Source organism: Nothoprocta perdicaria, unplaced genomic scaffold, assembly GCF_003342845.1.
Source record: "Nothoprocta perdicaria isolate Ctin4 unplaced genomic scaffold, notPer1 scaffold_110, whole genome shotgun sequence".
In the NCBI taxonomy this organism is placed as follows: Eukaryota; Metazoa; Chordata; class Aves; order Tinamiformes; family Tinamidae; genus Nothoprocta; species Nothoprocta perdicaria.
In genome coordinates, this window is record NW_020454206.1 from 6,713 (window position 1) to 33,180 (window position 26,468).

Sequence of the window (26,468 nt, forward strand, 5' to 3'; positions counted from 1 at the left end):
TTTCCACAACTACGTGGATTTCTGCTTTGAAGGATGGACAGAAAAGAAACCGCATGATCATCTACAAGCTGATTATGATAAAGGGGAAGAATTAAGTGGGGTGGCCCAAAAGRTCAAGAGCTGGGAGAGCATATATGGGAAGAAACAGAGAGGGAATAATGAAGAAGAGCAGTCAGAACAACTGTCCTTCCAGAGAGATCAAGCAGGCCGTCCCTAAACCTGCCCCAGGAGGAGCTTTAAGTGAAATATTGGAAGYACCACCASCAATGTGCAGGAAATTTCATCCTTCACTTGGCAGGCAATCATGTTACAAGGTGGAACTCACCTCTGCTTTGTGTTCTGTTCTTCTTGCGTTACTGCAGGGGACAACAATCTACCCGCTTCTYAGTTCTGTMCTCCATGACAGTAAGGAGTTTGCAAACCCAGAAGAATTTGACCCCRGACATTTCTTGAAAGCAAACGGCACCTTTAAGAAGAGTGACTTCTTCATGCCGTTCTCTGCAGGTAAAGCACACGCTTCCTCTTCTCATTCCTCCCGCAGGAGCTTTTGCTCAAGGCTTCTCCTGCTCAGGTTCTTCTGTCACATACCCCACCAAACTACCAACTGGGATCTAGGTGTTCCCCATCCAAATGTTGCCTTGCACACTCACATCACTGCCATGGCTGTATCTGATAAACACGGCTGTGTAACACAGTCGCATAGCACAAATTCCAATCCACCCTGCAACATCTACTCAACAGCATTTGTTGTTTTAATTTCAGGGAAGCGAATATGTCCTGGAGAGGGCCTGGCACGCATGGAGATCTTCTTAGTCCTAGCCACAATCCTGCAGAGCTTTACCTTGAAGCCTGTTGTTGATCCCAAGGAACTCAGCATAACTCCAACATTGAGTGGAACAGCAAACATACCTCCCGTTTACCAGCTTTGTGCCATCCCTCGCTGAAAGACTCACAACTTCTCTCCACTGTGTCCTGAGCTTGGCTTTTCCCCTTATATCTTCCTTACTAAGTCATTGCTCAGTTACATCAATTGCCGAAACAATTAACTGTTTTGTTCAAGAATGCAATGTGCATGGCTGGCCATGACCTGCTTCTCCTGCAGTATGTATCTAATGAAGAGCAGTGTGTCCTATGGTAATGACCAAATAAAAAAAAAAAATCTCCTTGAAAGGATTCAGGTTGGTCCTTTCTTAGGGCTGGTGTTGCATGTAGAGTGGACCCATAGCTCCTGCGGCCAGAGTCATGCCGCAGGTTGCTGCAGGAAGGGTTGTCAGTGCCTGGTTCAACCCCGGGCTACTGCTGCTTCCAGCAAGCAGTCCTCTGCCGAGTGCACGGCCCTACCATTCAGGTAGGCTCATGGTGTTCAAGGTGAAGGCTCCCCTCAGGCTAACTACTGGGGGCACTTCAGGCAGGCTTGGCTGTCATTGCTGTGGTTAGGAGCATTTTGGTGTTGTGGCTGCTGTTCCTGCTCCCCTTGTCCAGGTGAAGGATGGCTGCGGCCACCTCTCCTGGAGGAGAGCACTGCTTCCCAGTTTGGTGGTTAGAGCTGCCTGCCTTTGCAGGACTTCAGGCTGCTCTTGGGGGTTGTCCTTGCTGCTTTGGCGCACTCTACTCACGGACTGTGTARCTATCATTTCTCTTTGTCCTCCTCTCCCCATCTCCTCTCCACTCAAGCATTTGCCAAAACAGTCCTGCTTGTCACAGTGACCTTTCAGCACCTCCRTATGAATCAACATGTCTGCTAAGACATGAGACGCTCAGCAACCAGTCTGTCCCTGCTCACTGTCAACCCCAGTGACTCTGGGGGGGCCTCCTCAGAACAAGGCCACATTATTCATCTCCTGGGGAACAGTGCTCCACCTCCCAAATTGCTACTAGTTTCCTTCTCATTTTAGCAAGCCATCTTCCCTGATTCACACCCAGYACCTCACAGTAATATCTTCCTGAGGCTACAGAGGTCATCTCTCTGGATAGTGTCTCTGCCAAATGAATACCGGGTACTCCTACTCCACCTCACAGCTGAAATAGCTTTTACAGGGCACTGGGGAAAGACTCAGACCCAGCTAGTTGCCGACAAAGAAGGAATTTTCGCTCCCATCCACTCTCACCCATCCATTTCAACAGATCCAACCTCGGAGATTTGACGGAGCTTTGTATGAGACTGGCCCAGATGCTTTGGGCATGCATTTCTGCCTTTAGAGAAAAGTCCCAACTCATGTTCATATTGCTGTCCTGCTTTGCATGGGAGTTTCCTGCTCTGAAGTCTCCACAATCCACTGTCAAACASTATATTCTGGAGTGCAGTAAATGGCCCTCCTCTTCTGCAGTCCACTTATGGACTCTTTCCTAAAGCTATGGCGTTTATTGCYGTAGATCTGCATCTCAGCTACCGAGCGGGGTAGTACAGAACGTGATGCAAAAAGGTGTAGATGCTTTTGGCTGACCATGCCATTGCTTTTCCACATGCTCTGGATTTTAAACATCAAGACAAAGATAAAAGCAAATGTGAAGGTCATTTTCTTCAGACAGTAAATCCCAACTGCCATTAGTAGCATCCACAAATGGATGGCAGAACAAGGAATGTGTTCATGAACTTTCTTTCCTAGAAGAGAAAGTAAAAGCATGCATACAACAGAACGTGCAACTGAATCCACAGTCTTTAATGAATGCAGAGAGTTGTTCTGGGCATAGATACATTTGGTATTACCCCCACGTCCTTCTCTCTTCCTCCTCCATTTCAGTCACTGAAACATAAAATCACAGAGGCGTAGGCACGCCTCAAAGAGTTTGACTTTTCTTGCCTTTTTTTTTTTTTTTTTCTTAAGAAACTTCCTCGCTTTGAATTATGGACTGTTAAGCCTAGTTGGTACAACAGAAATGTGCCACATAGATCATTGGTTGAAACGTAGAGCACAATAGGTGTGAATGCACTTTCACAAGACATCTGTTTGAATGCTAGCAAATGTAGCAGATCTGTCAAACCACATTGCAAGCATCTGTAACAAAACAGAGTATAAAATTCAAAGACCAAGCAAGAAGAGAAATGATCAGAACGTGAAACAAAGACGTTGAAGTACACAGAAACTTCTAAAAGAACTTTGCCCCAAAGTAATTACTTCCATTAGAGAGCCAGGAAAACTGAACCCTTCAGGCCAGCAAAACGTTCCTTCTGTTTCACTGGGAACATGAATGCCACAATTTTATTTCTTGCCCTCTGTTACTCAGATTTTGCTTGAATGAGGTCCAAGTAAGAGAGGAACAAAAGCAGATTCCATCTAGCAGAGTTCATTTCCCCAGACCTGTGTGGCCAAACAGCAGAAGATCAAAACTCCCGTCTCTAAAAAGGCTATAATTTTTTAAGAGAGAAGCAAAATAGAACTTGGTTCTTTTTCTTAAAGAAAGAAAATTCAAGCRGAAGTAATATGGTTTTGTATGGTTTTGTACAGCCTGCACTAAAGATACGGTCAATGACACARTATTGGTCACATGACACTTATTAAGGCATTGACTATTGACCTTCTACATGCACTTTTTCTATACATATAATTGTGTTTGTGTGTGTATTTGTATGTATAAGTTATCTTTCTTTTTCCTTGTCCTAAGCAAGAAAATATTTTCATGCATTTGCTTCCCCTGGTGTTAACCATTGGATCATATTCCGTTTAACGACTTGTGAAAGGGCTGGGGTCTATTTATTAACCATCCAGAAATGCCCTCAACTCTAAGAATGTCATTTATGCCTGACACTGGGGCTGCCCCACATTTTCCCACAGTGACACACCAGAGGAGGTGTCAGCCTGGAGCCTGACAGTACATTGGTTATGTAAACATCGCAATCCTTGGATTATAAATACTTTATTAAAGCTAACATACCTCAACTTTTAGCTCGTAATTGCCCACGAGTGCCTTAATGAAATGCCATTCACTATATGGCCTTTTTTCTTTTTTTCTTTTTCTTCCTGTAACAACAGCACAATTACAGCAGTTCCCCAAAAGGTGCATTTTCCACTACTTTTCCCAAAGAAGTGCCAAGGCAGCTGTTGATTTTGCAGGCCCATGGCCCAGTATCTTACACACACACCCCACATGCCTCAGCCTTACAGCTCAAAGTGCTTAAGTCACCATCGTGCTTGCGTGTCCGAGTTACAGACTTGCAGTGATGCCAAAAGACTGGGCCATGGGTTAGCAAAGATGGGGCAGAAAGCAGAATCTGGTGGAGCTCTCCTGTTCCTGYTCCCATGCTTTGGGCATGCACGTGCTCAACAGTTTTGCAGAGCTCACAAGGACTGACCTCTAACATGGCCTGTGTCCCTCTGCCTGAGAAACAGCCAGGAAATACAGTGCGGATATACTCTGGTCTGGCCTGGCATTTCCTTCTACGAGATGCTCTGCTAAGCTGAGGTGGGGAACTGTGGGAAGAGCAGCCCAGCCAAGAGAAGGGAGGACGTATCGGAAACTAGCACTAGGGAACAAGAGAAGGGTGGGAAGGAGGGAGCAAAGAAAGCAAAGAAGGGTGGAACAGCGAGGGAAGATTTTTTGTTTCAGATAAGGCCTGTACTGTTGCCACAGTCATTTGAGCTGCCTTGTCGTGGCAGAGTAATGGGACCAGACTGAGTACTCCAGTAGCTGCACGTGCCCTGGCCACCACCACCACAGCACCTYGCAAACAGCCACAGCCTTTCTTTTGGCCACTACCTTGAAATGCTTCTATTCAACACATACCAGGACAAATACCGTAAATCCTGTGCTGGGCACCTCTCACTGATCACGACCCAAAATGGACAGCAGTTCTAAAGAGRCTCTCCTCAAATCCCTGCCTACCTCTGCCTACGCACACAATAACCAAGACAATAAATAGATGGGACTGAAGGAACCATGGAATCTGAAGTCACAGCCATCTGGTTGATGACTTATTGCACAGAGTATTTTGGGCTGATAGGGGACAGAGGGTGGCCCCAAAGATTCACTGAGAAAAATCCTACGGGTGGCTGCCCACATCATCTGCACCAAAAGATGCATTCAGAGAGCTCATGTGTATAGTGTATGCAAGAGACTAAGGCTTTTTTTTTTTTTCCAATTCAAACTTGGTCTTCACTCAGCCCATGGCAAGCTGTGCAAAATACAAGATTTATGCCCTGGCAGGTGTCATTAGAAGACAATTTTTGGTCCTGGGTATGTTAGCAACGGAAAGGTCATGCTATTTTTTTCAGAAGCAAACCTTTCAACTGAATTTAGTCGTAATTACAGAAAATACTGTACACTGCTGCTGGCCAAGCGTACAGGAGCTTAAAAACAAACAAACAAAAAACCAACAATCACAGTTTTAAACGTCTCAGTCTTCAGGTGGGGAATGTCTGTGAGGAGCAGTCAAACTACTTTCTCATGTGCAGTGCATCCTGAAATTTGGTACTTATGTATTGGGCGTGAAAGCCTTTCTTGTTGATAGTGTCATCTGTGTGGAATCGAATCATGATGGAATCTCCTGCAGAGTAGATTTCTTCCAAAGGCTGCAGGAAAGAAAATAAGACAGTTCAAAGTGGTGAAGTCTGAATGCCAAATAATTGTCCGCAAAACGGTGGCAAGATTTAAGCTCACAGTATAGGTGGGCTGGCCAATAAACATGAATAGTGAGTGTTCAGTATGTCCTGCCCTGCTTGAGCACATTACAAAGTAGAACACCTCTTGCTTGTCAGCAAATCATGGTACCAGGCACTGGATTTGTCAACTGTGGTTCAGGGCTGGGACAGAGATATTGCACATACCCCTGCAGTCCTACTGCTTTCAGTGATTGTTTAAGAGCTGGCAGAGAGAATCAAGGAAGCTTACGAAAGCCATGTCTTCAGACAAGGATTCTTTTATTTATTTATTTATTTATTTTTCTTATACCTCAGCAGTTAATGTTTTTACTCTACACCTTGGCTAGATAAAAGCAGAAAGAGAAATTGTACTTTCAGACAAATTCAGTCCTACCATTCAGAGCAGGTTGGGACCAGCAGAGTTCTTAGAAAACACGGTCAGAAGGCTCCCTAAGAAATCTTTCTCCTGCCCCAAAACAGGATTGGACTCACCAAACACACTCCTATCAGATGACTGCCCACCATGCTTTAAAGATCACTTGTGATGGACATTGTCCATCTCTCACATGTCCATTCCAATGCTTTCCCATCTCCACTATCAGGAAATCCTTCCTCATATAAAACACAGACCTCTCTTGCTGCAAATTAAAGYCCATTGTTTCTTTGAACAATCTTGCCCCAACTTGGTGGACATGGAGAACATCTTGTTCCCTTGCTTGCCTCTTATGTTTGAAGATTGATGCCAGTCTACTTAACAATCCCAGTTCTACAAATTGCTCTTTGAGCTCGCTATAAACGATTCTACAGCTTTCAGGAAATGACACAATCCAAAGCAGACCCTGTTTTGCAGGTGAGGGGATCCCAGGGTCAAATAGTTGCAGAATAATTTACTGTATATTGCATGCAAGATTCCTCTTCCTCACTGCTAAGCTGGGACCTGCTACAGCCTGCCTGTACTTCTCTGCAGAAGTGATGCTCTCCCAACTGATCCCCTTTTCATCCTTGTGCTGGGTGGGTGATTTCTATCCTCTGCCCTGMACTACTTCACCTCGAGCTGCTCTGTCTCTTTTTATTTTCCAGACCCCTTCCCCAGTTTGCCAGGGCTGTGTCAATATATTTTCTACCTGGTTGTGTCTTATTCAATAAGCACCTTCTCCACTTCAGAGCTAAAGTCCTAAATAAAACCTTGCTTCAAAAAGAAAGCAACTTGAAGCAACTTTGAAGTACCTTGCTTCAAAAAGAAAGCAACTGGGATTAAATTGGTCTTTGGGAGATGAGGTTCCCCACAGTTACACAGTGGTCTAGCTCCAGCGCTGCAGCACAGCAGCAAGGCAGTGCCATGATGCTTCTCATAGCTCTGGACTAACAGGTAAAGTCAACTAGCAAGGTATCCAAACCAGCTGTTCACATCAAATACAGTAGCTCCGATCTTTGGCCACAGGAAAGTAAGCAAAAACCAGGCACAAAAAGCATTCTCGTCACCAGTTTGTGTCAGTTGCCCTCTCCAAAATGAATATTAGAATACTCTTCTTTGCCACTTCTAGTTACCCCTAAGAAATCATCACCACCATCACTTACCCCAGAGCCACAGAAGCGTCCCAGGCGCGGTGCGGTGCTGTCGTAACCATCGTAGATCTCCATGTAGTCATATCCACAATCAGCCTCCTCCTCAATTTCAAATGTCTGGAATACCAGCTCCACCCCATACCCATCTTCAGCTACAATCACCCAGTCACAGCTGGACTGTCCGGGGTAGGTGTTGTCCCCAAATTGAGCATGGGAATACAGCTCCTTAGTTTGTACTTCAGCCTTTAAGAGGCCACCACACTCTGGAGGAAAAAAGAGGGTAYGTAATAGAGGCTCCCCAGAGTCCCATCTCACCGCCTCACAAAGTGCAAAACACAAGCACTTTGGCACAGTTTTCTTGCAGCCAACCAGGAAGATGTTTTCTCTACTCATACATACAATGCCACTCTTAGAATTTGTTTCACTTGTTTGCAGGTGCAGAGATTAAAAAAACAAAAGAAAACCAAGAAAAGAAAAAAGAAAAAAAGAAAAAAGAAAAAAAAAGATAGAAGAATAAAGGAAAAAGAAGAAAAAAAAGAAAATAGAAAAAAAGAGAAAAAAGGAAAAAAAAAAGAAAAACGAAAAAAGAAAAAAAGAAAAAAAAGAACCTTGGGTAAAACCAGTTTCTAAACCAGTCTAGGCTGCCAAAAATAAAGGATTAAACTTGTGTCAGTCCACAGCACACCTCTGCTTCCACCATAATCCATTTAGCACGGACCTGTTGCGTGTGGGCCCACACACCCAAGAGGCAATCCCTGCTTGGGCAAGGTGATAGCACCTCATATTTTGATAACTGCAGACAAACAAGAGGAAGTTGGTCCTCAAGCAAGCATCTCCAGTTTAAATATGAGAAGACGAGTACCAATGTCCAATACAATGAGACCTCTCAGCTGATAAGAAAACTGGTTAGCACTATTTACAACCAGAGGAAACTCAGACTATGGCCATTTTGGAGAAAAATGTGTCTGCTTTTGCGTGGCAATCACTACAATGAGAACCTTGAGGGCACCTCATCACACTGGCATATTAGCAGGAAACAGCTCACCTGTACTGTGCTTTGCTTGGAAGCCTTTTCTTTGTACGGAAGCATCAGAGTAAAACCTGAGGAACATCTTGTTAGYAGAAGCTACCACAGGCTCTGGTTTCTGACTGCCACAGAAACGGCCAAGGATAGGTGACTTGCTGTTGGGCCCATCATACATTTCTAAGTGGTCATAGGCACATTCTTGGTGCTGTTCAATCTCAAACTCATTGAAGGTCTGCAGTGAAAACAGAATAAGGAGAATAATGAAATACATTTGCAAATCTGAAAGATGTTTAGCAGAAGAAAAAATACCCAGGAAGAAACAGATCAAACAACATGTCTGTCCAACTCCTCAGATACAAGCAAAAGCAGAACGATGTGCTGTCAGAGGACAGTGGCCTAAGGATGGTGGAGCTCAGTTCATAAGCATGTCCTGTGTAATGTTAGCTCTGCTGCCTTGCACACATGCATAACAGTGGTCTTCAGCTACAAGCCTTACACACTCTTGTTTTCCCTGCAGGGCATCCTGCCTAAGGCTCTGAATGGGCAGTTGTTCAATATTACTTCCTCCAAGGACCCCTTTGGATCCAGGCCCTATTTCCCCAAAGGGCATGGGCTAGCCACATAGCTTTGGGCATGTCCTGCCATACACATCGGTCTGTACTATAAAATAGGGCTGATGCATCCTCCTCAGAAGGGCTGGGGAYTGGCACTGTCCTCATCTTATGTGAAGACGGACCCAAGAGCGTGGCTTGGAGGCAGAAATAGGGATGGCAGGGCATGATCCCAAGTGCCACTTCTGTTAACAGAGCRTGCAGTGCTCCACAGGCTCCACCTCCTGGAGTCTCCTCTAGGCTGCCTCATCCCCTCACRTTCTTCTGGGACATTCTGTCCACGCCTAGCCCATAGGCAGCCTTCTGGGGCCCCCTTCACCTAGCGCTTTAAACAGGGTCTATATGGATTAACCTTTCCTCTCACACAACGACAGGGAGATACCACTTAACCTCTGCATTATCCAGCCTCGCTTTCTTGCTGTTACTCACTACTTTCACTCTGTGACCAGGGGTTGCAGAGATATTCCAGGTGCACTCTTTCCGGCTAGGGTACTTGTCAGGCCAGTTTGGACTGCTCATCATTCCCTCTGCGCTGCTCAGCTTGTGCTCGCACCCAGCTTGAGAGAGAGAGATCACAAGATGGTGCATCAAGGCAGGTCTCACAAGGGAGAGAGGCAGAGTGCTTCTCCCTGCCCACTGAAACCCTCAACACAAACAGGACACGAACAAGGGAGGTTTCAATCACTGAACAGAGCTTTTTTTTAGGGTTACTGTATAGTTTCGGGTGAGTTTGTCCCTAGCAGGGCCTATACTTCTGATATCCCAGCAAGAAGCCAGATTAGGTGTCTGAGCTAATTAAACAGCTGGTGAAATAGGTCATCTTAGTCCTGTCTCCCTTCTCTCCTGTTCCACCATCTCTTCTGCCCAACTGCCAATGACATGATCCCCACTGGGCTCTGACGCTGAGTCCTGCCCAAGCCGTTTGTTCTGCTGGCTCAGGAAGGTGAATCAGGTCACCGGGAAATCAGGCAAGCAGGCACTGTACAAAGGAAGTCCAGGGGAGCCCACAGCCAGGGGCAGGGTGTAAGATGAAAGGAATTTTTGCAGTGAACTGTTAGATCAGCTCAGTGTCTCCTTCTGACTGAACCGAAGGCTTAAGTGAGAGTAGGAGCAACAACTGAACAAGGTGATGTTTACTGGCTTCTTTTTGCTAGCCCAGCTTCTTACTCCCGCACTGTCTATCCCCATGGCCATCTAGAAGGTGCAACTGTGGAATAGATGCAGCTAAATAAATAAATAAATAAACCACAATTCTTTTTGCCTTTTCTGGAGAGTTTTTCAGATAGATCAGTGCTCCAGTCAGCAGCACAAATGTGCTTCCAACACAGGGCAGGACACACTCTGGCCCAAGAAGTGCTTAACTAAGTGTTTGATAATGCTTATCTTGCCTGGATACAAGGAGTGGGGCCCTTACCTTCTTTGCAATCATGGCCGTTTTCATGCAGCATGAACCCATTTCTGCAATGGCAAACATAGCTTCCAAAGGTGTTGGTGCATTCGTGCTGACAGCCACCATTATCTTTGGAGCATTCATCCTTGTCTGGGCAGGATCAAACCAACAAATACTGAGTTGCCGGTAAGAAACAGACTACTGCATTTGCCAGCTATGGGTCTCATATCCAAACTGGCAGATACCAATGCAAAACTTAAATGGCTGCTACTGTCACATTTTTAACCTCAGACAAGATTCTTTTCAATCATCTTCCATTCTATAAATGCACTTTTTATCATATAATGTAGATTTTAAATGCTTAGTCCTATCATTAAGAGAAACCAAAGAGCAATGCTTCACTGTTTTAGAATAGGATTTGGGAAAAAATATCACACACATTTACTGCATAGGCAAAAAATTCACTGGCCCTTCTTTATATTTTCAAGTTTCTGTATACTCTAATGATCCCTCATCTTTAAATAGCTTTCACTGAAGGCACAAGGAACCATATGGAAAAGAGGTTCCAAGGCATGAGCTGCTATCTGAAGCCACAGTATGTCCCACAGATTTTCATTCCTGGATGTTCAGCTGTTTGCAGAAGCTACAGAGCCAAATGGCCTGTCTTTTTCATGCTTATGGGACAATGGCACATTTAAGTAGTAGAGAACAGTGAACATCAGACACTTCTATTCCACCTTTTCCATAAGCAAATAAAAGCAGTTTGGCTGAGAATAATTCAGAGGTATACTACAGAGAAAGGACACAATAAGTTGAAGTCACTTAACGTGGTTAGCGCTTCCCCTCCTGCTTCCAATACACACAGTTCCATCACAAACTTATCCACCTTAAAAAAAAAGTGAGATTTTGTCCCTAATTGCTCTTCATGTGTTCCTGAATCTCACTGCTCTGAGCATAAGATCTGTTCTCAGTTTCCAATCCAGTTTAAATTATGAGTATCTTATCTCCATTTTTTTCTTGTGTCAGTGCTCTTCGTGGACTACATTACCTTCTTCTGTCTTTTCATCTCCAAGCATATTCCTAAATAGGACATACCTTATCTCATCTTTCCCCTTTTTAACAAGCCAGTCCTCCTGTCCTGATTCTCCTATGCATCTGTCTTAATTTGAGGTCACTTTGCCTGATTAGCTGTAGATTGTCCTACTGAAAAATATTATATGGGTCTACTTCTGCTGAAAATACACCATGAAACTAAAGTTCCACTTTCACTAATCTCTGTAAATGCTTACTAGAAGATGTATCACTGAAGCAAAGAGCAGTGAATGGTTCAGACAAGGGGGTTAGGAATCTACAATAGATAGGAAGGACCTCACTACAGGAGACTTTGGAAGTTTTCTAGCTCTTCTGGTTTCAGAGAGAAAGCTAGTGCCTAGTGACTCTTTTGGCAGAAAGAACTTCTGGGATCATGTTTCCCACTGCTTCCTACTGCAGAGGACTAGGAATATTGATGAAATCCATACATTTTGCTGACAGCACACTGTGAAATTGGACCATACACTGTGCTGAGAAACCAAGATGAAAAAAAAAAAAAAGCACAACACAAAGCAACCATACTTTTTAGGTGTGAATAACCATGTAATTTCCTGCCTAATTTAACAGGAGCTTAAAGAAAATTGACCAAAAATAAGAGTTGCAGTTAGAGGAGAYAGCCAAACAATGGAGAGGAAACAGCCACATACCAGAGAAGAAGTGAACTTTGAATCCTTTCTTGGAGACTGTGTTGTCTGATTTGAACTCCAGTCTCACGTTGTTGCTGTATGATGTGATTACTTCAGGTTTCTCTGACCCACAGAATTTGCCGTGCAGTTTGGAGTCAGAAGCCAACCCACTGCGTACCTCAACATAGTCATATTTACAGACCTGTCAAGAAAGGAGGAGGTTTCTTAGCTCAATGGAGTCAAACAAAACATTTCAGAAGAAGGGGACAGAGGCTTGACTGACAGGGAAAGAAAACACTCTTATACTTAAGTACTCTCCTAATCTCCCCAAATTCTCATCTRCCAGTGTCCTCTTCCCCTTCCTTTGTTACCCAAGTTTTACAGCATGGGTGTGTTTATCAGATTAGCAAGGGCTCCATTTAATTTAGCTAAAATAGATACTCCGTCTTTATCTGAAAGCTTTATAGTCTTGACTGAACTTCAGTAGCCTTTTGAATTGGGGAAGAGCCACTGCCCCCAACTACAGAGGCACAAGTAAGACCTTAATGCTTCGCTCAGAAACCATCCTTGCCGGGGCAGAGAACACTTCATTTTATTTTGTTTATCCTCACCTAGGGAACTAGCTCATTGTTCATTTCCAATGACCTCCCTACAAAAGCAACCCAAGGCAAGACAACAAATAGGGATAGAAAACATCTACAACTATTCAAAGCCACAGAGAAGATAAATAAGCCTATTTAAAACAAAACAGTTCAAATCCTTCCATTCCCTAGGAATAACAGATCCAGACTTCAAGGAGAACAATTATTGCTAATGGCTCTCAAGGGCTGGGAAACAACTGGAAGCTCAGAGGGACACATAGTCCCTACTTTCTTGTACCCAAAGACTTATTCACTTCTGAATTATCCAATAATCACACCTCCAAGATTCAGGGACTGGTTACGTACATCATTGCCTTCCAGTTCAAACACTTCGAACTGCAGAGAGATCCGGTACTGGGCTGGAGCTACCACCTGCCAGACGCAGTTTTTGTTAGTAGGATATTCCTTGGGCCATCCAGGGCTAGTGATGGTCCCATTGAGCTTGGTGATGAAGCCCCCACAGGCAGCTGGAGAGGCAATAAATGAACACAAGGTTTACTTGGTTCTGTTCAGACACAGAGTTCGGGCCACATTATTAGGTACAAAATGAATCAGACCCTAGTTGGTGGCACATTTCAAATCTCAGCCTCCAGAACAAGTGTTAAAATGGGCAGAGCTATGAAGAAGTCAAAACTTTACTTACTATCAATCGCAAGTGAAGCACATASAGCCAGTTTGTGGCCCCCAGATCCACTTTCACTTTGTAAGACTGGTCTCCCTCACACTCTATGGTCTTGTCTTTACTCTGTGTCAGTGAGCTTGACATACACAACACAGCTGGTAAGGTCAGCTTAGTAACTTAACCCTTATCTCTGATAGAATTCAAATGCCTGACCTTTGCACACTTGAGCAACCCTTGTAGCCCCAGTCAAAAGCATGCAAAATGCTAACAGTCTGTCCTATCAACCTTTGAAGTTCACCAGCAACTGATAAGATAATAGAATCCTAAGGGGAAAAAAAAGCCTTTGTCAGTTCTTCCAAGGCTTGTTACACAAGGCAGCATTTCCACTAGGGAAAACTATTCTAAAAACTCTATACTTCCATTTTCTTTAAAAGAGCATAACATTTTAATTTCATCCTCCTGAAGGAGGACATGGCTTTTACATCAAAGGAATCAGTCTCAATTTGCTCTTTTGATGCAAAAATCCACCTCCAATGAAGCCATTTTTAACTTGCTCTTTCCTGCTGCCAATGAGATATGGCCAGATCACCACAATTCACAGTGATAAAAGCTTGTCTTGGTCCTAGTATCATTTTGCATTAAGAGAACTAACCCAAAGAGGTGGTTTCAATGCAAAAGTGCTGTGAAGCTGCTTATTGACCACAAGTGTTTTAGAGACTAAAGTTAAAGCACAAAGGGAAACAGGACATCAAGGGTCTCGCTGGTAGAGCCAAAGAAAACAGACAAATAAAAACTGCACAAAGTATTTTGATTTTCACCTAAATTCCCAATCTGTTTGTTCATTACCTTTGGCACTTCACTAGTTTTAGCAGAGCATTAACAACCATTTCCTTCAGTAGGACCAGCATAAGTTCACCCTGAGTAATGCCCCGGACTTGACAGATTATTCAATTATATGGACCCCACCGTGTCACATGAGGGTAGCCAGCAGCAACACAAGGGAATCAAAGTTGCACACTTCTTACCACAATTTGCACCTGCAACCATCTGCTCAGAAACACAGACCTGCTCTGTGTAGGCAGGAGAGAACTAGATCTCCATCCTAAGCTACCAGGCCAGGAGCTGTAGTTCCTTTATTTATAATCTGTGTCTCAAAGGAAAAAAAAATCCTGCAGCTTAGAGAACAGGCCTCAAAACTAAAAATTTTCTCTGTGCTGCRGTCTCAGTATCCAAATGCAGTGAATTTTATCTTCACTCTGTTGTTACCTATTGCATTATTTTTTGTATAGTAACACCTGGCAGAGCAAATCAATCAACTTTGATATGCATCCCTCTAGCTGCAAAGACTACTGTTTGTACTGCCCATAAATGGAGTCTGAAATAGGAAGTTAAGAGTGAAATCCRGAAAATGCCTGCCTGCCAAGTTACACAAACTGACTTGCTCAGAACTGCCAGAAAATGTTTATAAAATAAGGTATGTTTTCCAAAATTCTTTTGCATGCACCTAACTKCCCCCACGAAATCAATGACAGCCTTGCTCAATAGACGGGCAAAAGCAGAAGCTAGTGTGAACCAAGTTGCTTTGAGAATCCCATTCACAGTGCATGGAATTCCCTAAATAAATCTCAGCTGATGAAGAAAACCTGAAATAAGGCCAATGTGTGGATTTCACAACACTAGTAGCTGTACTGTTTGCAGAAGTAAACATTTGTCACAAGAGACAGGTTATGTAACTACAGTGCTGATGGAAACAGCTTCCATGAAACAAGAAGGCTTCTTCCTTATCAAAAAAACCCTAGAATTAACTGGTCACCCATTTTGCATGGGTAAACACTGATATTTCAGTTTACAATAAAAAGGTTTTTTTAAGTTTTTCAGCCTTGCATTGAAATACTTTGATTCTGTAGTGCTGCTATCATGCCATCTGTTAGTCACAGTCACTGTCTTCACCTCCCAGGACACAGCTGGACCACTCGGCTTTCACAAGGTAACGGCCCCTCTCTATGGGGTTTTGTGGGAGTCTGATCTCATCACAGATCCCAGGCCATAAAAGACAACAGGTTTAGGAGTTATTTAAGCAGTAGAGAAACAGACTATTTTCAGCTCTCCACTCCAAACCAGATTTAAATAGGAAATGTTGAAAAGAGAAAATACTTAGTGGAGAAGGTACACAGAAACAAAGACAAAAGAGGGGAAAGGAGAATCATCACCAAGCTAGTTCAATTTCTTTATTAGCTGTAGAGATACCCCAATGTGTAGGCTATTCACCTTCACAGCTCCTCTTATCAGCAGTCAGCTCATAGCCAGGCTCACAAGTACATTTGTAGCTGCCCAGTGTGTTCTCACAGAGCTGCTCACACCCACCGTTGTCTGGCAGAGAACATTCATCCATTTCTGTCAGGAGAAAAACAGAACAAGTCACACTTTCCAAGCACCCAAATGCCTCACATTTTCTTAGGCAACACTTTTAAGCAGAAAGACTATGGCCCCAACTGATAAGCAGAGCCCATGGACCAGGCACTACAGCAAATCTAATGAGTGCTAAAGCAAAAACTCAAAAGGCAAAAAATTACTAACACCAGATACAGAGCATAACATGTTTCTTTTGTCTGTTTTTTTTTCTTTTTTTTTTTTTTTCTCGTCAGAAGCAGGAAAACATGGTCACTTGTAAAGTCTTGGCTGTATTGTTTTTTGTTTGTTTTGTTTTTCGTTTTATTCCTCATACTCTTGAGGGACTTGACATATCAAAACCCAGCTCATTATAGTGCCTGTGACAAAGGAGCTGTGGATGGGAAGACATACCCCACTGCTGAAGTACAGCAGAAGAGCTGGAAGGACAAGCAAATTTTCTTCTTGATTGTAAATACATTAGTTGCTACCCTTGACATTGAAGTCAGGTTCTCCCAATGAGACCTCAACAACGTGACCTGACTTTTCAACAGATAGCCAGATTTACCAGCTTCTCATCCAAACTCCTGATTCCATGCGCATCCCTTAATAGTTTTATGAACATGCTCCAGTAAAAGTTACTGCTATGTAGACCAAATAGGAACAGTACTGACAGCACTGTCTTCCTCAAAGTCATCCTATCAGGCAGGAACTCTCTGCTGTAACAGTTCCAGTTCAAAGGGATTTCATTCTCCTGTTTCTCTTTGTGGACTTACTATGAGGAGAATATTGCTTTCCAGTTCAAGGTCTGAGACCTGACGAAAGAACGAAAGACCTGCTSTCTGTGATCTGACTGTTCGCAGGTTTATTTTCTCTGAAAAGCTAGAAGTTAGCACTGCATGCTCTCACAGGGGCATTAATTTCAGTTTGATCCTTAGCTCTGTTTTCTTTAAGCTATTTTCTTTCTCARCATTGTAAGACATGTAATTGTAGATCTGTACAAAATTAAGGTAAAGCTGATCCAGCTGAGGACAGAAGCTTGTAGGCTGCCTGCAGTGCTATCTAATTTGTTCATTTACTTAATTTAGGGAGAGGCTGCCAGTTATAATCTCTGGATACAACAGACTTCAGGTCCCAGCATGAAACTCCTCATGGAGCTTGCAGGTATAACTGCACTGTTTTTGCAAAATGACATCAATAAGCTCTGTGCCTGACCAGACACTGCATGATCTAGTCTGTCAACAAAAACTGCAGACAATGCTTGTGTCTATAATTGTACTAGAAGTGTGTGTTTATGCATTAAAAAAAAATCTATTTCTGAGCATTTTATCCCAAGGAAACATATTAAAGGTAGGTGAACTCTACAAATTTGCAAGAAAACCTCATATTATACAAACTAACTTGCTACAGGCCAAGAAGGCTCTGGCAAGTGCTAATTCTCAGAAGACATCAGTGTCCCAGAGTCTGCACTATCAGCTCCTGGAAGAGGTCAGCACATCTTTGGGAAGAAATACTAACTGTGCCTTTACGAAATCTGAGAAATTTAAAGAGAGGAATCCAAGTACTGTGAGAGTTGTTCAGCATCTAGACAGAAACACCACAGTATTTGCCAGTGATCATTCAATCACCCTAAGTGGAAGACAAAAGTTAAAAGAAGTAGTAAAGGAAGRACAATCCAGATATTGGCATTGCAGCTATTATGTTTGCAGATAGGTATACAGAAATAAAAGAGAAATATGATTCTATCCACCTCACAGCAGCTCCAGCAGGTATTTTCCCAAGCAGTTACATTTTTTGCTTCTTGTCTCTATTAAGCCACCAGAATGCTTGAAAAGGTCCATCTCTTAAGCAAAAGCTTTGTCTTGTCTCACATCTTYCTGAGAAGAATCTCTGTTTTGGAACACATTTGTCTCCTAAAGCACTTAAATCTTCCCTGAGATTCTACTTGCATTCAGATTTTCCCTTTCTCAAAAAATTTCTTTTAGTATAAAGCTCTAGACAGTTGTTTTCACGACTTCTTGTATAGTACTAGTAAGCTTCTTTGAAAATGTTAGTRTCTCTTGGTATGGATAAATGGGGATCACACTCTATCCAGCTGTGAAACACAAGGTGTTTCACACCGTTTCAGTGTCTGTGCTGCTAATGACCTGTAGAATTGCTAGCATTTTTGAGGTAGGCACTCTGTCTCATCAGGAAGGCAGTGTTCATGCCTTAGCACCAAGCCTGTGTACACTCTCAAAGCAATTTGCACTTAAATTTGTCATTGGCAGTTGTACGAACAAGATTAATACCTTTCAACTAAAAATAGATGTAATGGTAACCAGTCACATCGGTATGACAGTAGGTTAAGCAATGAGTGATCCCTAGCTTTGATTTTGAGAGGTACCAGCTCACATACCTTTAAAGAAATTTGCTGCAAAGCCTGCTTTATTTATGGTTGCATCTGATGCAAACTTCATCCATACTTTATTTGAACTGGATTTGACATCTTCTGGCTTTTCATAGCCACAGAAGTGACCAATTAATGGGCTGTATTCAGTGGGGCCATCTCGGATCTCCAGGTAGTCATAAGAACATGCGTCATGCCATTCGATCTGCAAAAGGAAAGAGTTTTGCCTGTATCTTACTAATACAAGTGCTCCAAATCACTACTCAGACTTGGATCACTAGTTAGCTTCCAAAGAAACATCCCCTGCTGGGGAACATTCCTGCAGCTGAAAGTACTTCCAAGTAAAGGATATGTTGATTCTGCTGCTATTTCATGGTATTGATCTCAGCCTACCTATAGGCTGCTTTGCCAAGACAAGCTGCCAAGGGACACGAGAGGAATAACTGCAAACAAAAAAGCTCAAGGACTAGCCCTGCGGTCAACGCTTGCAGGTAGTGGTGTCAGCCTTCTCCTGGACTGTACACAAGCCATCATGTCCTGTGGGCTAGAGGGGAACTTACATGCCAGCTCATGTCCTGTCCACTCCTGTCTGTGACTTGGACTTTACTAGTAAGCAAAAAGATCATAGGGTTCCTGACTAAAGGTATAACAAATCCTATAAACTGCTGTTCTGAACCACAATGTTTCTTTGGAGGGGTCATAAATTTGCTAAAATATGCCAAGCCCCAGTGATAGCAACAGGATTTTTTTTGCCTGTGTTACAGTCATCCAATTTCATTTGCCCTGAGTGAAAAGACAGGGTCACATGCTTCCTCACTTAACAAGATCAACTATTTTATGCCCCTCTCATTCCTCCTGTCCAGAGTAAAAGTTTTTAAAAACTCATCATATTTAAACACTGCTTGAAAATCTCAGGGTGATTCTGGTGAGAAGAAATAGTTTTCTGAACTATTCAAAAGATTTCTTTAAGCAAAACATACTACTACTTAAATCTCTTCCCTTTTAATTTTGAAGAACCYATAGAACCGTAATAATCATTCAAGATCATAAAATGACCATTCTCACCTCAAAGGCTTGGAATGTGATCCCTATGTGAAAGCCCTCTGAAACTGTGATCTTCCAGATGCACTCTTTGGAAGGTCTGTAGTCATCCGGGTAATTGGGAGACTGGATTTGGCCAGCATCTCTGTGAATTTCTCCACCACAAATAGCTTCACACAAAAAAACAAACAGCAAAAACATGTGATTACAGGCTTTTCCTTAGCTAAAGCCTGCTCCAAACATGGCCTTCTTCCTCATTCAAATTTATATCAATATCACGTATTAATAAAAGGAATCACAAGTATGGAAGTTTTTACAAATTTAGCATTTCATCTTAGTGACTGTGTCTTCTGTTTTGCTGTACCAGCCTCCTTAGAAGGTGAACAAATGGGGACMGAGAAGACTTATGGATTCATGTGTTTCCCACTACCTTCATAACTAGTCACCTTCAYAACTACTTAACACCCAGTATCAACGCTGAGAACCAAAAAAAGATGTTAAATAACATACCAAAACAAAGTTGCAAACTCATGCAGCCACACGATGGCAATATTAACAAGCAGGAGGAGAGCAGTTCACTAGGGGACTAACACACTGACTGCTGAGTATGAAAACYTAAATTTGGTGGCAAATGCAGGAATTAATAAGCTTAAAGGCCAAGTGTAGATACTAAATATAAAATCTAGATTATTTTTGTTTGGTTGGTTTTTTTTTCACAAGAGTAGCAGAGACCACAAAGACAATACCAGTTCAGCCTAACTTTCTGTGGAACTGGTTATAATACCTGTGTTGTTTCATGGTCAGACAGTCATGCAGAGCTAAAGGTGACAAATGGATATTTTGGCTGTGCTTAAAATCAAGCAAATGCGAAGCATCGCCAGTAGGTGCAAGAGAGTTAACCTTGCAGTGGCTCCTGTTGGAYGTGGGTCTCCATCACACTCTCAGATGTCCCAATCACATGCTATGATAACAGGTCACTCGAGGATGTCCCTATAATGTCCCAAAGTGTGCTCCTGTGAGGCAGTGGTGTCTTGGTTTTACCTGGTGAATTACTAACATTTAACAATTAGCTCTTTAAAAGCACTTTTTCACTGAGGCAGTGCTATTTCTTTTTCCTGTAGAATTCAGTACTAAGGCCGAACACCATTAAATACCTTTAACAAAAATTTAGCTGCAGAACACAATTTAGGTTGTTGTCGAAGCTTATACATTAAGAGCCAGAAGTGGTGCCACAAAGAGCCACTGGACAGTTCTGCAAGGAATTGTCACCCCTGCCTAAACGGAAAAGGACTATCAGAGCAAAATGGAGGTYTGACAATTGCTGAACAGTCCCAAACCTGTCAGCCAGCACACAGTATTTCCTACACTGCAGTAGTTCACACTGAAATTCAGCTGAGTACCTAATATATCAGAAGAATTTTACTGAAAAAAAGGAAATAATATCTGCTGGCAGAGTCTGAGAAGTCAAAAACTATGACATATTCAGGGTGCCTTGGCTTGTTGGTGGACCCCACTGCTGGACTTCAGAGCCGCTTCAGGGGACAGGTAACATGGGCCCAAAGCAGAGCTATTCCTACAAGCACTGCTGCAAGGCAGTACCGCCAGCAATTTCTCCTTAAGTCATGAAATCTAGAGGAAATTTTTTTCTTGAATTTCATGCAAGAAAGGGAACAATATGGCTGAATAGTGAGGATATCTTACTTCATTAATTTCCTGTCAGTTAGTATCAAATATTCCTCCTATGAAGGGGCTACTTGCTTCCACCTCCTTTCTCCCACCTATTTAAAACTTTAGAGTCAGGAACCAGAGGAAGCCAAATCCAAAGATCAATCCACACCCCAGAAGTCCCAGCGAAGTTCAGATGAACAGGAGTTTACACACACTCTCGGTAAAAGAAAAAGGAAAGAGAAGCAGTGGTAAAAACACGTTTATTTGCTTTTTAACATGTGAGGCAGAAGAGTTCTAAAGATAAAGAGGAACTAATAGGAACGCAGAGAGCTTTTGAACAAAGGTGAGCAAGTAGTTGAAGATTTCAGGGTAGTTCCTCTTGGAAACAAAAGTTACTGTTACTGCTTGAACACAGAAGTCATTCAGGAGCCATTAGCAGAGCTTCCATCAGAGGGAAATAGAGGTTAAAAGAGATTTTTGGAAAGACTCCCACTTAAGCAAATAAAATACATTGAGAAATACAGATAATGTTACTATCTGCCCTTCCAACAAGAGGAAGCAGAGTTATGAAAAAATTACGAAATGTTCCATCCCTGTTCCTTGGCATAAATTGGCTTCCATCAGTTACTCTCTGTGCTTGCTGTCAGACTTCATAGTATATTTTATACCTTCCCAAAGAGAAGCTTCTTGAGGAAAAGGCTTACAGAAAAAAGCAAAAGCCTTGAAGAGGCAGGAAAATATGAACCATCAGAGGGATACAGAGTACAACTACTGTATGCACAGTCTACTTCCATTTGCTCTCCTCAGCAGTCAAGAGAAGCAAGTATTGCTCATTTTTACTGAACATTTAAGGATCATTTATTAATCAGCAGTAATCATCGAAAATTATCCAGAATAAAAAAGCAGTTTTGCAAACTGACCTTGACACATAGCTAATGTCAAATAAATTTATTTCAGCATCATTTATCAAAATGAAGATGTCATATTAGCACACATGGTGAAGAACACAGAACTTGCTTCTCACAAATAGTCCTAACCTTGTTTGATTTTTTTTTTTAAATTAGACTAGATATCACAGTGGGATAACCTGTAAAAATTAAGATGAGTAACCCATAGAAACAACAAGCCAAAATAAAATAGTGCAGACTGTTACAGAGACATGAGTTTGATCACTTCCAATTCCAGCAAACTACCATAAAAGGGGTGTTAGAAACAATATGATCCACGCAGCAGCTCTTTCTCTGGAGAGACATAGGAAAAAAGGCAAACTACCTTTGTCTCTGGGATAACAATTCCTTTTGAAATCATTTTTCCAATCATGAAATCATTTTTCTTGTGAAAAGGATTTGCTAGTCCCACATTGTCATAAAATCCTTGTATGTTTTATTTGCACTCCCCTTACACTCTGTTGTGTTTTCTTCACTTCTCTCAGTTTCATTATTCATGAGTATATTGGGCATTCAGTATTGGGTTTCCAATGTCACGCTTGTCCCTGTGGCTGCTGAAAGAGGATGTATCATTGGAAGTAATACAATCAACCTCAATACTGTTGGCAACACTGGTACTACTAAGAAAACAACAAGGGCTTTTAATACATTTTAGAGACTTTATCATCAAAATTAGGTGCATCTGGAAAGAGGGTGTTACTGATTCATTARTCATGTGGGCAGCACTGCTCCTGGCCTGAAGCAGTGCCATGCAAGCTTACGAAGCATCTAAGCAGCAGAAGTGACATGCTGATTTCCAAACTTCTATAAGTAATACATTCAAGAGAAGCCAAAGAAAAATCTTCTGCATTTCATTTAAACAAACAACCCAAAATAAGATGTATTAAGTGACAGAAAATTTATGATGCCAAAGAGAACCTTGCCTGTTATGTTACTAAAAGTAACTCCAGTTAGATGCAGCACTGCTGCTTATATGCACCAGCTAGGACAACCAACAGAACCATGGCCTGCAAACAGAAGCCACTGCCCTGTGCTGTCAACCTATTCTGGAAAGGAAAGGTGATGATCTAAGTTTGTAGATCCAGGTCCAAGCTCTGAAATAGCTTGCAAATTCTGCCAGTTCCCTTAAAAACAAGAGTKTGGGCCATGTCTAACAACACAGTGAAACAGAACTACTGACCCATGAATCCAAGCATTCAGGTTGGAGTGCTCCATGCAATGTGACAGAGTCCTGCTTGCTAAGGGTCATACCTTCATAGACCGCAAAGAAGCCTTTGCCCAGGATGTTACTGCTGCTCCGGAACTCGATCCACAACCTGCTGTCTGTGGAAATGACTGGTTCGGGGAGCTTGTCACCACAAAATCTACCTAGAAAGCAGAAAAAAAGACAATCAAGATTTCCCAGCTGACTGGTAGCACAGTGTAGCAGGCCCTGTAGTTGCMAAGAAGTGAAGAAAACATGCAGTTAAAGGACCAGTGTTTGTGTAGAACACACTTTGACTTCCACAATTTCTGTTTTTCAAACGTTTTCTCTCCTTTTTATTTTTACCTTTAATTCATATTCTCCTAAATTAATAAGTCCCCTTCCATCTGGGACTAGAACCCAGCAAAGAGCTTTCTGGTATGTATCTGTACTGCAAAAAAATCTGAATCYTGCTAGCAAAGGAGAATCATGAAACCCTGTAGCAGCAGCATCTCCATGTCCAAAGGGAATGCTCATAMAGAGCAGCACAGCGCAAAGCTCCTTCCTCTAGGGTCACCGAGCAACTGCCTCCTGGATTTAGRCTTGGAGTTTAACAAGGACATCAGGGAGAGGAAATGCAGATGAGGAACTAGAATGAGCAAAATCCTCAGAGTATGATAAAGAGCCCATTCATAAAAAGTTATACACCATTTAAAGACTAGGTTTTCACACACTTCCCTGGGAAAATATGCAGTACACATATATTTTTTTTTCCACAAGTCCATGCTTTCACAATTCACACTAATCCCTCTCCCCGCCCTCTGCTGAATTGCCTCCTGTCTGCCTCTTCCAGGCTAATTTCATGGGCTCAACCCCTTGTGGGAGCTGTGGCCCCTCATGCAGCCTCTCATTCCAGATGGAAATGCTCACAAGTCCACCTGCATCAGGGGGACAGGGAGGGGCTTTCTTTTTGAAATACCTTCTAATTACTTGGCAGAGAAAATAAATAATGAGGATGTAAGTCACTGCCGCTGAGCAACGTTACCTGCTGCATGTGCTGTGGAAACCAGCAAYAGCTGCTGCCAACCCCAAAGCAGGCAGGAAGCAGTAAAAACTGCTGCCAACTCTGCATGGAAACACAGGCACAAGGAAGCCTCTAGAGAGCAGCACAGCTCCAGCCTAAGAACTTCATCTGGCATTAAGATGGGATTTCCAAAGGGGCTAAGGCGAGCTGTGCACCTCAGTAGCCCCACTGACCCTGCTGTCTTGACTGCAGCATCCCTAACACGGTATCCCTAACACAGCATCCCTAGCTGTGCAGGGCAGGGCAAGACTTGAGGTCTTCTCATAGCAGGAGGTGGAGGAACAGAGCAAATGCCAAGGAAGAGCTGCATTTTTATGAGATCTTTGAAAGCAGTGGAATGGTGGAGCCTTTGGACAGTTGAACATGCTTGGCATGATCAATAATCATTGTCCCAGAGGCAAGTCCCTAGATGGGAAATACAGAAACCCAAAGTACAAACCAGTCTGTATTCTCAAAGAGAAATAAAGCCAGGACTTTGGGCCAGAAGTTGTATGTCTGGTTCTTCCTGACTGCTTGGCAATTCCACTAAGGCCTAATGGAAAAGTAGTTGAATTGATTAGAACTCCAAAGACCACCTTTTAAGCCCAGCTATGCCCTGACTCGCTTTCCGTTGTGTCTCAGCTCTCAAGCTGGAAAAAGAAGGAATAAAACTTTGCTACTAAAGGCCTTGGAGAGCGAATCTTTTGGTAGGAATACAGCACTGACACCTCTGCATGAGACATTAATGGACACCAGCGCTCTGGCTGGACATAGACACCTTAATGGCAAAGGAAGCATTTTTGCAACAGGCCTCAAGAACACACAAAATGCAAGCAGAAGAAAACAGTCACTCACCCAGTAATGGAGCCCTCCTCCAGTAGCCATCGCGCACCTCCACRTAATCATACCAACAAAGGCGACTTTTGAACAGGTCCATTGATGTGAAGTTTAACATAATCTGCAAAGAGAAAGAACATACTTCGCAAAGGTAGCTACTTTAAAAAGTAAATTCTACAGCTTATGTACATTATTGCTTCTGCTACATAAGGGAGCATGCAGTAGAAGACAGTTGGACAGCTGGTTGGATTTCTTTTTTTAACCACATTTCAGGGTGTTTTAGTAGAAAAGAAGAGTTGATGACATCAGACAGCACAACTAACTGCCTTGTCCATTCTGTAATTCACAAACCGTACCTCAGTTAATAAGAGGCTACTGAAAAAAGCCCAGTTTTGTTTCTTCAATTAAAAAATAACAAAAGCCTTGGTTTTGATTCATGTCAATAACAAAGAGAAAACATATTGCCCCAAACCACAGGTATCTGGGGTTATTTCTTACATGAATGACATTTCTTGTAAGAAATAGATGATTTTGTCGACACATTTCCACACATGTCCATTCTGACAATGGTGCTCRTGTGGCTACTGTGATTCAGAGTTCACTAGCTTTACAGAGCAGCATTTAGCTTGAAAATTTTACCCCTTCAGTCCCCTTCTTCCATAACAAGGATTTTTGCCCTGTTCTGGCCCTATTGAAGTCATTGTATGGGATATACTTGTGGTAATATGTTCTTGCACGTTTTGACTCATATGTTGCATCTACTTCTTGCCAAAAGAATATTAGGTTAAAATAGATATTCTCTTCTCAAAGTAAAATACTGGACATGGCAGGATGTACAGAATGCTGGTAATGATATCACTTRCTTTGTTCAGATTTGTGCAATTCTCTGTCTTTCGATAACAAAAGGAAATTTGTTTCTATACATGTATACTTGTTTCTATACTACAACCATTATCTGAGTTAGTGCCTTTGCTGTGATACAAGTGTTCCAATTACTACATTTGTTCAAAAGTGACAAAACAGGTCTTCCGAACTTRAAGTGAACTTCTGAAATTGATCTGCTAAGAAACTACAGTATGTAATATCTACACCATAAGCCACACTAAAAACATTTACACTGTAAAATCCATAAAAGTAAATTATTTCAGAGCCTGGACTAGGCATGATATCTGTCTTCCCCTTGCAAAGCTCTCCCTGAGGTTAATGGTCAGGGTTCAGCACACTGCATAGGACTAGACCTGCAGAGAACAGAACTGAGTTCAAGACTAAGATGACTCCTGAAAAACAGCTGAACTCTGCCTTTCCTTGTGAGAGTCTTGAATGATTTTCAAGTGTGGTCCCCAAAGAAGTGGCTCTGCCATGGAGCTCCAAAGCCACAATGCAATATAAAGGGTCCAAAGGGCTAGTATTAACGAATTAAGAAAAGATTTCATTTCTACAGGAGGATGAATAAAGCTAAAGGAGTTAATCCAAGTGGATGGAAAGGCTGATTCATCTACACTGCTCAGCATGAATCCCCTGACAGGGCCATTCTGCCTGTGTGACGGTGGCAAGTCAGCAATGTCACTTATGACTCCTCCAGCTCCTTCCAGGAACTGTCTTGTTGGCACATTTCATGCAATGCCAGCAGTCAGTCAGATGAACTGCAAGGTGCCTCCTCAGCTCTCAACAGTCAGATAGCAGGCAGCAAGCTGAGTAAGTGAGGAAACTATCCAGGAACGGTTTTGTCTTGAACTGAGAGGAGCGGGTTGGGAGATTAACACATTCCCATTGTAAGGAGTTTAGTTTTCCCCAGGACCAA

The 26,468-nt window shown here is 42.6% G+C and overlaps 2 protein-coding genes across 2 annotated transcripts in view; one reads left to right on the plus strand and one right to left on the minus strand.

Annotated features, from left to right (window-relative positions):
* The window catches only part of LOC112956875 (cytochrome P450 2C19-like), a 5,205-nt gene extending 4,083 nt beyond the window's left edge, over positions 1–1,122 (plus strand). The window contains exons 7-8 of the mRNA XM_026050356.1: positions 102–504; positions 763–1,122. Coding sequence (XP_025906141.1) covers positions 102–504; positions 763–944 — 585 coding nt within the window. The 3' untranslated portion in view covers positions 945–1,122. The remainder of the gene's footprint in view (positions 1–101; positions 505–762) is intronic.
* A 2,902-nt stretch (positions 1,123–4,024) lies between these two features.
* Positions 4,025–26,468, minus strand: part of TLL2 (tolloid like 2) — an 84,179-nt gene continuing 61,735 nt past the window's right edge. The window contains exons 10-21 of the mRNA XM_026050367.1: positions 24,686–24,788; positions 22,836–22,952; positions 18,994–19,139; positions 17,938–18,133; positions 15,420–15,545; positions 12,836–12,996; positions 11,910–12,090; positions 10,195–10,320; positions 9,210–9,337; positions 8,188–8,401; positions 7,155–7,405; positions 4,025–5,507 (exon numbers count right to left, since the gene is read on the minus strand). Of these exons, the coding sequence (XP_025906152.1) occupies positions 5,373–5,507; positions 7,155–7,405; positions 8,188–8,401; positions 9,210–9,337; positions 10,195–10,320; positions 11,910–12,090; positions 12,836–12,996; positions 15,420–15,545; positions 17,938–18,133; positions 18,994–19,139; positions 22,836–22,952; positions 24,686–24,788 (1,884 nt within the window). The 3' untranslated portion in view covers positions 4,025–5,372. The remainder of the gene's footprint in view (positions 5,508–7,154; positions 7,406–8,187; positions 8,402–9,209; positions 9,338–10,194; positions 10,321–11,909; positions 12,091–12,835; positions 12,997–15,419; positions 15,546–17,937; positions 18,134–18,993; positions 19,140–22,835; positions 22,953–24,685; positions 24,789–26,468) is intronic.